The sequence below is a fragment of the Grus americana genome, chromosome 21 (assembly GCF_028858705.1).
Source record: "Grus americana isolate bGruAme1 chromosome 21, bGruAme1.mat, whole genome shotgun sequence".
In the NCBI taxonomy this organism is placed as follows: Eukaryota; Metazoa; Chordata; class Aves; order Gruiformes; family Gruidae; genus Grus; species Grus americana.
Genome location: NC_072872.1, coordinates 7,788,201 through 7,801,546, shown reverse-complemented (window position 1 = coordinate 7,801,546; position 13,346 = coordinate 7,788,201). Strand labels below are relative to the sequence as shown.

The window sequence follows — 13,346 nt, the reverse complement described above, 5'->3', positions numbered from 1 at the left end:
AGCCCATATTCTGTTCATTCTATACTCATATATATTCTCTCTGTTCTAATCTACAGCTGTTACCCTATTAATTTTTTATTTTCATTCTCTCCTTTCTTTGCCCCAGCACAAAGTCACTGCTTCCTTCTGTTCCAGACGTGACTGTCTATCTCTGATGTATGACTGTGCTTCAGCTTGTGCTTCTTAGGGTTGCTGATGTTACTGACTCTAGAGTAAGTGAATGATGATTGTTTTACAGGTCAGTGGAATAAGCACATTAGGAGAAAATATTGCAGATAATGGAGGAGTCCGACAGGCTTATAAGGTAATGTTCAAATATACTGAGAGTGAACTTTACCCCTGGGATTCAGCAATGGGGTTACCTGTTCTGTCACAAAAAAGTTGAGAATTAACATGTTGTTACCATATTCAAACGCTTAAAGCCTCAATTATCTGTCTAGAAGCTATTGTCCCCATAGATCCAATCCCTGTGTAGGATTGCTGGCATTCTCGCACCCAGGAGAAGACCACCTAATTCTCCTGGCTACAGTCTGATACACTGCAATGCTTGATGCTGCATATCTCTGTCTCAGGTAAATAAGGGCAATGCTCATAAATAGGCACAGTATTAGCTAGGAAAAAGGTAAAACCCCCTCCATTTTCTAAAGCCCTTAATTCTGAAAATGGCAGCTACAACTTTAAACAGCTTGTCACATGGCAACAGAGCACTAATTTCTTGGCAACACAGTTTGGTGATATTATGAAGCAGTGCAACGTTTTTTTCCAAGTTTATTTCTCTCACACTTTTCATCTTTGATCTCAAAAGCGACACGTCAGGTAGGACATGAAAAGAATAGATGGAAATACCATCTCTTTCCCAAGAGGGATACAGATCATATCTACCAAAATACCCGTCTCCAAAAGCCTAGCTCTTTTGTTGCTTTCTTTACACGGTTTATAAGCTTTGGGAAAATAACACAGAGAAGTCCCTTCTACCTTGCTGCTGTTTATTTTTCACGCAGCTAGGAAGCAGAATAAAAATACAAGGATTGATAATCTCAGAACTGCCTGCCTCTTTCAAGGTAAAAGGGTGCTTCAACCAGTCAGTTATTTTCAAAACAAGAGAAATGCAACTGGTACTTCAGAGCACTGCCTCTGTGCTGCTCTTGGAAAACGATGTTGTTCAGCATGGTTTTATCTGTTACAAACACTATTGCATATCGCCATATTTCTCCTGCTGTACCAGGGGAAGTCAGCTTCCAGGCTCAGGCAAGTCCAGTATCTCTAATCGTCCAGGTTTGCAAACCATCGTTAGGAATAGGAACACGGTATTTATCAGCACAAAGGCTCCTTCCGTATGGAGCTCAGGTGTGAGCATGGAATGTTCTTTGCTACAAATAATCCTAACAGACATCATGGTAAAACTTTTTATCTCTGGTGTTTTGAATATGGCAACAGTTAAGGGTGTTTATAGAAGAACATCCTGAATTTTCAGAAATCTAAACTGACAATTCTGACTCTGAGGGATACCATTAAAATTAATTACTTCATTAAAGTGAATATGTACTTCGTTCTAAAAGCTATTAGAAATGTGGAAGAGTAGTGTGGTATGACATAAAGTGCCTGCATACAGAATCCTCTGATGTTCTGCGGTGCTGAATGTATTTTTACCCTCGGCTCTACCTTTTATGTTTTGTGTGCTTTGGGACTAGCTCAGCAACTAAGAGGACAGGTAATAGAACGTTTGAAATTAAGCAGCGTGAGGACACATTAACTTGTCTCCATTATGTCAATATACCTAAAAAAAGAAAATTGGCCAATTAATGTGTAACAATAACAGGTAATGGATTTAACATTGAGCAAGGTTATTATCTGCTATTTTATGAGCAGTTACCTGAAGAGACAAAAATCATCACCAAAGATCTGTGGAGAAGACTTAACACTTCATTTCCAGATAGAAATTCCTATAGAAAAAGTCATGGGAAAGCTGATGATTTTACTTCAAACTGGAGTCATGGGAATTCAGTCTCTGTAGCATTACGGATTTACCGTATATCACCAGCTCAAACATGAGAGTAGCAGTCACACTCTGTCATGCTTGCTTGCTGACACGCAATAGCAAACTAACGCTCCTTTCGCTAAAACGGTGCGTGCCACCTTCCTGAAGGAATTCAGAACAGGTCTCCAAGTGACTCCATAAGGAACACGCATAGCTTCTTGCAGGGGAGGTCAGCTGGCCAACAATAGCTACTCCTCTAAAACTCTACTTCCATGTAAGAGTTTGGTGGGTTTTCCTGGTTTAATACAGTTTTCAGTTCAGCGATTACTGTATTAAGAAGCCGAATGCAAGTTATCTTTGTGTTTCATTCTTTACTAGAAAAGTCAACGGAGTACTTATGATGCTAGCTCTTTCGTAAAATTAGCTGTACCATTTGTATTAGAAAGATAAAAACTAGAGAAATACAGAAGGGAAGACACATTGCGTTCATACACGTTGTGACTAAAATCTCTCATCCCAAAACAACATTCAAAATATGCATCGTGCCTGAATAGGCCGTCCTGCTGCTTCTCTGAATCGAATCTGTGATCATTTCTAGGCCTACTTAAAGTGGCTGGAACGGGAAGGGAAGGAGCCAAAGTTGCCCGGACTGAATCTGTCCCACAAACAGCTTTTCTTCCTCAACTTTGCCCAGGTAAAAACACTTGGATGCAGCCGCTACATGCTGCATGAAAGTACAAATTAGCTTGCCATTTCCTGTAAATATTGGGTCCACTAACACTTATGAGAAGACTCCTTTTGCTTTCAATACAGACAGGGTTTCATCCGTTTTTTAACATGTGCTGGAGAAACCTGAATGCTTGAGAAATACCGAGCCAGCTGCCCTGCAACAGGAATACGTACTCAGGTCACAGATGTTGCTACAGATTCCACTTACTCTCCTCTATGCCACTTTATTACAATGCAGAATCAAGAGGTTTGCTGAAGTGAATTTCACCCTTCAGCCTGGATGAGAAAATCCCATGTGTTTACGCTCTTAGAGTAACAGATATTTAACAGTAGGTCAAACATTTGACAGTAGGCCAAAGCACTTAGTGCCGTGCCTCAGACTCTCCGACTTCAGCTCATCTGTTTGAGGAAACACGGGTGAAATCAAGAGCCAATGTGTCTATCCCAAAGCATCAGATCTTGATCCAAGAACTTGATAAAACAAAAACTAATTAGTAAATAATTGTATCTATTCTGCCTCCTCTATAAAACGTACTCCAAATGTATTGTAACAAATTGGGATGGCTCTTAGGAAAAACTTTGAAAAACAGTGAGAAGACCCCAGAAGTGAATTCCCTTCAATCCTGACCCACTAATGATTAATCCTCCTTGTCTAGGTTTGGTGTGGTTCCTACAGACCAGAATATGCTAGCCAGGCAATAAAGACAGATGTTCACAGCCCTCTGAAATACAGGTGGGTTTTACACACTGGTTTCCTAATCGATAACTTGGTTCAGCCAATACAGTGCAGAGGAGACAGTGGCTCACTGCTAGCAGCTATATTCTAACAGACAAGATAAATCTAGAGGAACTGTCAGAATTTCTCCCATAGCTTGTAGGACACGGCTGAAGAGTACATTCCTTTGCTTGGCCTGGTAAATTTGCCAGTCTATAGAGAATGGCCCAGAAGCCACTTACTGTGTGCTCTGCTCCTTCTAGCATTTCATGAGTCATATTAGCTGTATTTTTCTTGCATAAAGTATCCCATATTCTGAGACTGTAGTTGAGTTATGAGACTAAATCACTTTATGGACATGGCTTTCTGCTTTCCAGAGCAATAATCTCCATGCACTGCATCAATGTAAATAAGTTCCTTCTCTTTGTTTAGGGTGATGGGATCTTTGCAGAACTTTGAAGCGTTCTCAGAGGCGTTCCACTGTAAAAAAGGCACAGCCATGCATCCTGCAGAGAAATGCAGAGTGTGGTAACCAAAAAGAACGCTGGCAAGAATGACACATACTCTGGTCACACAACAAACAGTTCTTGCCAACGATGTGCCTGATGTTCTCCCATTCAGTCCCAGCCAAGGCTAATGGTGCAGCTACTGTAGTGAGAACCAAGGAAGCTACGGCACTCGCGCTCTTACAGTTCCACTGGGAAGCACGCAGGTATCGCGGTGACTGACGGGCTGTGCTGAAAGCCACAGCGTGCGCCAGGACAGAAATGACTGTTTCAGATTACATCCTGACTGTTATTAAGATACTGCATCAGGGTTACAAAGACTAATTCTTAAATAAAAAGCAAAACCAACAAACAACTACATTTCTATTTTTCAGCAAGGAACAATGATTTTAATATGTCTTACAACTATGCCTTTTGAGACTCAGCACACCCATTTCAGATGTTTCACTGAACTGTTTTCCAGTATTCTGATCCAGTTTCTGGTGCATTCTTCCCAAATTCAGGTTAGAGCTAGTTTAAACTCTCACGCTGTCTGTATACTTGCACTTTGATTACTGCTTTGTTGTAAGAGATTGCTATTTGTCTCGATCCGTTACCAAGTGAGCTGCGTGTTAAGATGCCTTTGGGCTGCTAACTTAACGCAAAGCTGCACTCTCCTTCTGCACTTGAGTTCCTCTGCTCCAAAGAACAACTGTAACGTGACATTAAAGTGAGGTATTACTAGATAGAAAGATTACATTTTTAGGAGTACAAATTCTGTTGTTATGGTTAAAATGACAGGGTCCCTCCCTTCAGAGATATATTCAAAATTATGCTTATTCTTGTAGAAAGTGTATAAAATACTTTTTGCCAAATAGCAAACGTGTATCCATGGAAACAATTAAGCTGTTTTTAATCCTGTGCCTTTTCATTTTGCCGTAGGCTATTTTTCAGTATTTACACTTGAAAATGTAACGAGTATTAATTTTTGATTAAAAAAACCAAAATCACAGTAGCCAATTCAGCAAGCATTTTACTATAGAGAGTTTTGGGTGGCTTTCCCCAGTAAGCATTCTAATATAATGATAATATTTTAAACTGCCAACACTTAATAGTGAACTTTAAATACTCTTTCAGCAAATGCTTTTCTTTCTAGCACAGAAATCACTGGAAAGCAAGACAGTAACTACTAGTGCTTAGCTTACAAAGTGCCAAATCCCACTCTTCATTTGCTTCGCAGGTTTCGTTAGCTCACCGCTAGCAAAAGCTTTGATTATCAAAAACAGGGAAGGAAATGAAAATCACTTAACAGAAGCTTTGCCATGAGAGATGACCCACTGAACTGCTCTGGCCATTTGGCAGTAAGAGCTGGCTAAATCACCAAATGAACCCCCCCCGATTTTTTGCATGAATTTTACCTGCTAAAGTGAAATTAGTCTACAGATAAATTGCTGCTTTTACTGTAGCTGAGAATACAGTTCAATTACATTTTGTCTCTATCTTAAAAGTAATCTTGGCAGATAACTTCCTCAGAGAATCAGTGCTACCTCAGGGATTAACCACTCTTCTATGCCCTTCAGAGTCTGAGAGTTAAATACAGAAGGGAGAATAAGTAGTAAGAGGGTTTAGTCGCAAGTTTATTTATTTAATCTCTCTTCAAAAGACTAAGAACAGACTGTTGAGCACCCGCCAGTAGAGTTGCCTACTGCAAACAAATATTACACAAAGCATAGAATTTGGCTCTCAACGCAGTTAATAGTAATCGAAAAAGTGGTTCACATCTAATTCTTTTCTGTGCTGCACCTCAGATGACTATATATACATACAGACCTCTTCAAGGGAATGCAGCCTGAATTACAGTGTGGTTTTGTGTTTATTTCAGCTAAGCCTATTACCTGAGGCGAACTGCGCTTGACCACATGTATTCTAACAAAGATCCTGATTCAAGGCAGATTAATTGGGAGGAAAGGATATTTTTGCAGATGGGAATTGTTGGATTCACATATATAAGTGCCTGAAAACCTTGGGATTGACCCACGCTAAAAAAACAACCACCAAAAAATGGCGAATAGGAGAGTGCACTATCAAGCTCTGAGAGCTCTTTAAAAAAAAAAAAAAAAAGTTACAAGATTCTACACCAGGATTAAGCTCCTCTTTAAGTGACATAAAAGCTCCTAAAGGAAACCCAGAGGTACAGAACCTGGCACGTATGTGTCTTGCTCACGCCTCCATACAGTTTGAAGTGCTTCAGGTGTTAAAGCTTTTGGTTCTGGCGAGACACGTAATGTTTATTTCCTGTTAGATAGTGGATAAGGTACGGTGTGGTCCTGGTACTTTACCTCAGAGCTGAATTAGTTTAGAAAACAAAACCCCCCAAATTCACAGCAGTGTTACTACACCTAATGCTTGTCCAGTTTGGTAAGTTCCAGGTCTCTCTGCTACTGACCACCACGACCTTTTAAAGTCAGACTTAGTAACGCTACTAAAACACAACAGAAGCAATTTCATATAGTATAGTAAATCAGCCATACGACTTAAAGATTAACAAAGAGGATGCAAGTTAAAGCCAGTTAGGAGATAACACAGACTCTGCACACCCAGACAGACAGTAACTAATTTAGACATTAATCAAGGTTCAATTCAAACTGTGACTAAGCACGAGCTTTTGGCTCCATCCAGGACTAGAACCAAGTAGTTAGATTACAGATGTAGCAGCGGATTGGTGAGATTCTGATGTCTTAAAAGGCTTCATGCCGATGATGATATTTTCTGCCTACCATCTGTAGAGAGGTAAAAGGCCAATATATCAGTGAGAATTAGGAACCCTAAGTTCTGCATAACAAGAGTGCTTTAAGATGTTTGCAACTGGATGTTGAAGACAAGCCTAATTATGTTCCATTCTACTTCTTACTCATTTTAAAAGAGTTTTTGGTCTTGAATTAACCAAATGCTCAGGTCCCATGCCTTGTTAAAACTGACTGTGATACAGACTAGGCTTGTATTTGCTCCTGGATTATACACGTAATAGGCTAGGGACTTTATTTTTCTAAATTGCTCTTTATCTGTATAAAAACTGACATAACTACAACCCTCTTGGGTTGTATGAAATGCTGTCCAAGCTTTGTTCTGGCCATTAAGTGAGGTTCACCTTTCTCATCACATCTAAAACTGATGTTCATAGAAAGATCATTTCCCTACTGTTTCCTGTTGAAAGGATTTTAATTTGTTTTAACATTCAATGACTGGTTACAAGACAGTTAAGTGCTCTGATAAAGCAGCTTTTGTTATTCGAGTATTTGTGTATGGTGGCAGGCAAAATAAACTGTATTTAACACCATTTTGTCCATCTTCACTTACTCAGATTTTCCATGCCAGATTGCATGCATACAGTAATGCTAAAATTCATAGTCAGGTAATAAAAACTTTTTCCCTTGTGTAGCAGATATTTATTTTCACGTGGCACTTCCAGTAAGCTAAGCTGGCCAAAGTGCTTTTCTTTCCTCTGTCCTCACATGCCTTTAAACCCAGGTGTTTACAGCGCACCGGACTCTGCCAGAAAAGCGTCCTGGCCTGAGATGCCTTTAATATTTGCCTCCTACATAGTAATAGACACCGATTTTCTCCGCTTGTTCTGAGAAGAAGGAGTTATCCTTGGACTCCTCAGCAGAGCCCTGCTCTGAACGTACAATTCCCCTGCCAGCTGCCGCTCAGAGATTCATTCAGTTAGGTCTAGATTAGCCCGACAATTGCACATTTCATAATAAGTTCAGGTAGTTTGCCTGCCATCATGAAAATGTTTTTATTCTAGGGGTATTAATAGAGTGATATTTTAAATACTACACCGTTCAATAGTTTGTCAGTTAAGTCACCATTAACAGTACCTCAGGATAAACTACAATTGAAATTCTTCTTTAGGGACACAAAAACTAGGTAGCCTACATCTTTTAGCAGCAGAATATTAAAAAAAAAAAAAGGCAAATTTGAGGAGGAACTTTTTAATGTAAAATTCGAGAGACCATATATGAAGGGGAAAAAAAGAAATAACACAAACTGTTGATTGCCAGTATGAACAATATTGCAAAGTCAAGGATAGAATCTGGCACAGTATCTTTCACACATAACACTTATTCATAGTTGCAGTGGTCCAGCTGCAAATACGAATTTAGCATGCAAAGCTATTAGTGCAAAAAGATACGTTTACCACAAATAGGAAGTAATAGAACAAAGACAGTCCTCGCCAGCTTCATTTTTGCTTAGATACTTCATGCGCCTGGTTTTTGCTGATGCTGTAGACCTCCTCGTTGCGCTGTCAGAAACGCAGCGGTAGTGCTGGCCGGGGAGCGGGGCAGAGAGCCCCGTACGTTCCCCACGTGCCGGAGAGGTCCCTTGCTCACGAGATAGGTCACGGAGTTACGCGCAAGAGCAAAAGCGTGAGGTTATGGAAGAAGAGTCGACCAAAGTTGTGGCCAGTAATACAATGCTATTAACTGTTTTAATTGGACGATAACAGCTACAAGTATACTACAAATATTACAGTAATATTAACTTAGCGTGTACTCTACAGATAACAGACATGGCCCGAGGGCTCGTCAGATTTGCATACAATCCTTCTCTCTAAAAGTACAAGTTACTGTTCTTTGTTACTGTATTCATAGGACAGTTTTGGCCTTGCGAATTGCATTCTTTTATATTTGTTCGCTTAAGTCTTAGCAGAAGGACTGTGAAACTCTCTGCTACGAGATTGCTAGGCAGCCACTGCCTACCGTGAGGGAACTCGGGAAGTGGCAACAGTGTATATATATATATATATATATGTATGTATATATGCCAGGCAAGGGAAACAGCACACAACCGTGCAGAGGTCAGGTGGAGGAGGTTCACACGGCTGACAATTTAATTGCTCTGCAAAATCATTAAGCTCTGGAGATGTGCCATTAGAAGTTCTGGCACTTGCAACTGCTAAAGGGATAATTAAAATGTGCCTGGGAGGTTTTATTCCAAGTTATTATTACAGCACATGGAAGTTACTGCATTTTTTCATGTAGGTTTATTACGCCTCCCACCTGCAGAAGACTCTTTCCATCTGCCGCTTTGTGTCTGAGCCAGTACAACTCAAGTGCATCAGCTACAACCTCCCTTTACAGCCCCACACGCGTCCGTCTACGTTACCCCTACTGCATTCACACCTCCCCTCTCCCACTACAGCCCCTACCTCACACTGGCTACCAATGACCTTGAGCAAACAAGAGCAGAGATAAGAGGTAGGCTCAAAACAACTAGGAAACGCACTCCCTACTGACCCCCATGTTACTTTTCCATAAAGGTCACAAAAGAGGAGGAGATGTGCTACCGTGAGAAACAGCTCAAGTTGAGGACAGGGGCAGCAGCGGATTTTCACTGACCTTAACTTATCAGTGAGTGACCATTTGCAAAGCGATCAATGCAGAGGGCTTTCAGATTCAGATGGTGGCTTGCTAAGCAGGGTCCGTTACCGTGCACGTAGTTCACCACATGGCATTAGGCCTCCATCTGACACCCGTGCCATCTGTAAACTTCCCGTCCATCTTATTTTAACGCAACCGCCAATTCAAAGGTCAGAGCAGAGCTGATAATACCTTTCCAGGAAGATCCAGGTCCATGACCAGACTGAGCTTCAAAAACCTCCAGTCTGTCAAGGAAAATTTCCCAGCAGAGTTTCTCAGTGTCACGCGGTACGACCAATCATCCGAGCATTACGGTGCACGTTGCTGGTGGCAGCAGCTACACGCTCAGTTTGTGATCGCCGGCAGCAGCGACGGAGCACACCTTTACAAGCACTCTACGTTTGAGAGCCAGTGTTGGTAGCAGAGGGACCACTTGCTGCGCTCCTAAGCCGCTCGTTATCATTTATCCCACGATCGGGTGAGGTTTAAGCTACAACCAGTTTCCCCATTTCAAGTCAGGATAGCGCTTGCAGCAACACCCACTCCCCCTGAGGTTTCATACTTTCTTCAGCAGCTGCGGTGACTTTTCAGCTGTTTTCAGAGGGACGGAGCCACCCGGGAGCCCCGTACAGCACCATCTTTTTCTCCGCCTGCACAAGCAAATAATGTATTTACTGTTAGGTAAGAATGAAACAGTTTGTCCCCAAAACAAGGTCTGTAATATTTTTTAAAGGACTTCCCAATAATCCAGAGCTTTCACTGCTGAAACAGGACTTACGCACTCCAGGAAGGAACAAGATGCATGTTCATAATCTTTCAGGCATGTTCTCCACACCCCCCCCCGCCCTACCCAAACTGATTCCATCGGACACGTGCACGGTGCTACTGCTGTCATTTACAGTTGCTTCCAGGCGAAGTTACGTATAACATACGTTCGTATGTCTCAGTCGGACACGCTGGTGAACAGGCTCCCTGTTAGCCCCCTCTCACACCCCCACCCACAGCACCTTAACCGGTAACTACGGCAGCGGACAAATACACAGAACCGGACAGAAATCAGCGGATCCTGCAGAGAATACTTTAGCCAAGTGGAAAATTCTGTACCCAGAGGTGTTTTGCTGCAAGTCTGATTCCATTTCAGACTCGCAGGCAATTTAGCATCAGAGCAGCTTTATTACGTACTTGGGAAGCGAAGAACGTTTCAGCTGTTTCCAGACTGAGGAAAATGAAGTCTTCCCTTCTCCCATGCTGCCACCTGGTGACAAATCAGGCTCCAACTGCTAGAGCAGACCAAAAAAACGCATCTAAACATTAGCAAGCTTTGTCAGACTCCGTCAAACACACACTTGCTGTAGACACTAAACACACCGCTGCTATGGCAGGCACCCCCAGAAAATGGGGGTTCAGTTGGCAGATTGCCGATCCTGGTCCGAGGCTGCAGCCCGTCTCTGTAGCTGTCGGTGCAAAGCCCCCAGTTACCTCCGCCTCTTCTTCCAACTGCGACTGCAGTCCCAGAAACCAAGAGTCCCTGCCCAGGCCAGCTGCCTGCCGGTCACTTGTAAAGGACATTTCCACCGGTTAGCGGGACAAACCTGGTTTCTCAAGTCGGCAGGAAATACAAGCTGAAATGTTCTTTGTGGTGCGGCCCCAGAGTTCCAATCAGGGGTCACCTCTTCCTACGAGTCTTGCCTCTTCGGTCTCTGGAGTAACAAAACAGCAAAGTTTCTGTGCTGTTTTAGACATGCATCTCTAGCTTCTGATCATCTAGTAATTACAGGGCTGGAGGACAGATATTTCTTTGCAAAAACATCTTTGGAGCAATTGCTGCCTAAACACTACAATAAATCCCTCCTCCAAACAACAACCCTGAACAACAGTGATAGTTAACTCCTCTCCCTGCCTAAGATCTCCACCTGCTTTCACAGCTATGGAATTCAAAGTTGATCTCAGTAAAAAATGAATACTGAATAACTTAAGATCCAGACTATGCCAACATAATAATTTCAAAATCACACAGACTTTAAGGCCACCAGCCAGCGGGTGCTGCAGCCTGTCAGCGCACTTGCGGCACCTGTAAAAGGTTTACGTGTGTCTAGCACCCGCCTGCTGAGGCTTACAACGGGCTTTACAAATGCTAATTAACCCCAGGTGAGAATTAACAGAGCTGGATTATGCAGAGACAAACAGCAATGACATCTTCAAAACTTGGGTACCCCCACGATGAGAGCGAGCTCTGTGCTCTCCAGAGCCGGGCACCCTGTCGCACGCGGTACTGCCAGGTAAGGAACCGCACACTTTGCGTTTCTGGAAGAAACCAATGGACACGTCAGCCAGCAAGGTGCTGAGTAACACCTGCTACCTGGAAGCCGAAGGGAGTACTGAGAGCTGCAAAGCTGTAAGATTTGAAGTCTGTTCAAAGCCACACGTACCAGCCGGGCGGGTGCAAGAGCAGGATGCTACCACGGCCAAAGCCGGTCCTCAGCAATGGGGTGGCGTCCTCAGAAGGAAAGGCACAGGCAGAACTGACCCTCCCAGACAGTCCCAGTATCCACAGGCTGCTCCAGTACGGACTTGAGCCCATCAAACACAAAGCACATACAGACACTAAACAAAAAACCCACTTCAGATTTCAACGTTCCACACATCAAAAAAAAAAAAAAAGAGATACTCACCCCTGATTCCTGCACCGCTGCAAAGCAAACAAAACAGTCCCATCAAAATGCAGCAAGGTGAACTTCATACCAATGCATTTTTCTAATCGTGTTACCTTGTCCTTACACGCACGTAGGAGCGGTTCGGCACCGAGCCTGCCCAGGACCCATCATCACACCAGGCTGCGTGTGGCACACGAACACAGAAATCTCCTCACAGCTCACCTCTAATAACCCGTCAAGGTTTCAGCTCAACATCCAGCAAACGAAGACCACTCTTCAGAACACTGTCACAAACTACCGCTTTATACACGCGCTATTCGTACTTACGTGCCACGTAACTTTTCCTTTTCCTCCCTTGCCAGATACGCGGGAGGCCAGCCGCAACAGCCGAACCAAGGACTGCAGCAGCAGAGGACTCTGAGGAAGGAGTCCCGTCCTCTCCTCGTACCTGGCCGTTCTCCCTAAGCCTGGTGTGAGAAAGAAAGAACTCTGTTCTTAGAACCCGTCAGCAGACCTCGCAGCGGAACGGCTGTACTGATTTAACATCAGCCCTCCGTATCCAGGGGCATTCACGAAGGTCTTTCTGACTCGGTGGGTAATCCAAGGAGCAGCTGACTTTTACCTCTTTCGGGTAGTCACCTATTTCAGGTGATTATGCTAACTTTTCTGGCTATTTGGGATGGACAAAATAAGCCGGAAGAAAGTGAAAGCTCCTTTAGGCATGAAAGGTAGAGAAGTACAATTTTGAAATATGAACGTTGGGCTTCCTTTTTTCCGTAACGACAGAGCTTGGGGGTTTCTAGATTTGAAGGCTGGGGCATGGAGTTATTTACTTTTCTCCCCTGTAAAATGGCCGCAGGTAGTCTCTTGACGTGAACCGATTTTCCCGTTCGGCGGCTGCCTCGGTTTCCTGCACATCGCCGCTTTTCCACTGCTTCAGGTGTCACTTGACGCGCCGGATCACGCATCTCGGACAAAAGACCGCGGCTGCTCACGTGCCGGGAAGGTCTGAGCTTGCCTGGCCTTGCCCTGGAATGGGTTTGACAAGTCAAAATTCATTGGTATTGTCGCATTTGCAACAGGATTGTCGCTGTTGCAAACTTCTCAGGCTGCGATCAGCGTTCAGGGCTAATGCAGCACCAACTTTTTAGGCGAGCGATCAGCGGTGCTGCCTGCCACAGCGACCTAGGAGCCGCGGGGAAAACCGAGGGGCCGTCCTACTCAAAGGGCAGTTCGTGGCTGGGTGGGAAGTACGTGTTCGGCTCAGCAGCGCCCCTGTAATCAGGTCATTCCTGACTTGTCCCCCTAACTGTGGGCCAAGTTTTTTTCCCCATGTCCCCATCACCGTGTCAGAATAGAGAA

The 13,346-nt window shown here is 43.5% G+C and overlaps 1 protein-coding gene and 1 long non-coding RNA gene across 3 annotated transcripts in view; one reads left to right on the top strand and one right to left on the bottom strand.

Moving 5' to 3' along the window:
• The window catches only part of MMEL1 (membrane metalloendopeptidase like 1), a 29,425-nt gene extending 24,641 nt beyond the window's left edge, over window positions 1–4,784 (top strand). For both annotated transcript variants that reach the window (XM_054850099.1, XM_054850098.1), the window contains exons 20-23: window positions 239–304; window positions 2,577–2,672; window positions 3,364–3,440; window positions 3,855–4,784. In XM_054850099.1, coding sequence (XP_054706074.1) covers window positions 239–304; window positions 2,577–2,672; window positions 3,364–3,440; window positions 3,855–3,954 — 339 coding nt within the window. In that variant the 3' untranslated portion in view covers window positions 3,955–4,784. The remainder of the gene's footprint in view (window positions 1–238; window positions 305–2,576; window positions 2,673–3,363; window positions 3,441–3,854) is intronic.
• A 4,642-nt stretch (window positions 4,785–9,426) lies between these two features.
• On the bottom strand, window positions 9,427–12,019 carry LOC129215980 (uncharacterized). The gene is made up of 5 exons (XR_008580154.1): window positions 11,760–12,019; window positions 11,544–11,634; window positions 10,923–11,030; window positions 10,513–10,610; window positions 9,427–9,980 (listed from the first exon to the last, which is right to left on the bottom strand). It is a non-coding gene; the product is annotated as an uncharacterized LOC129215980 (long non-coding RNA).
• Between the last annotated feature and the right edge of the window lie 1,327 nt (window positions 12,020–13,346).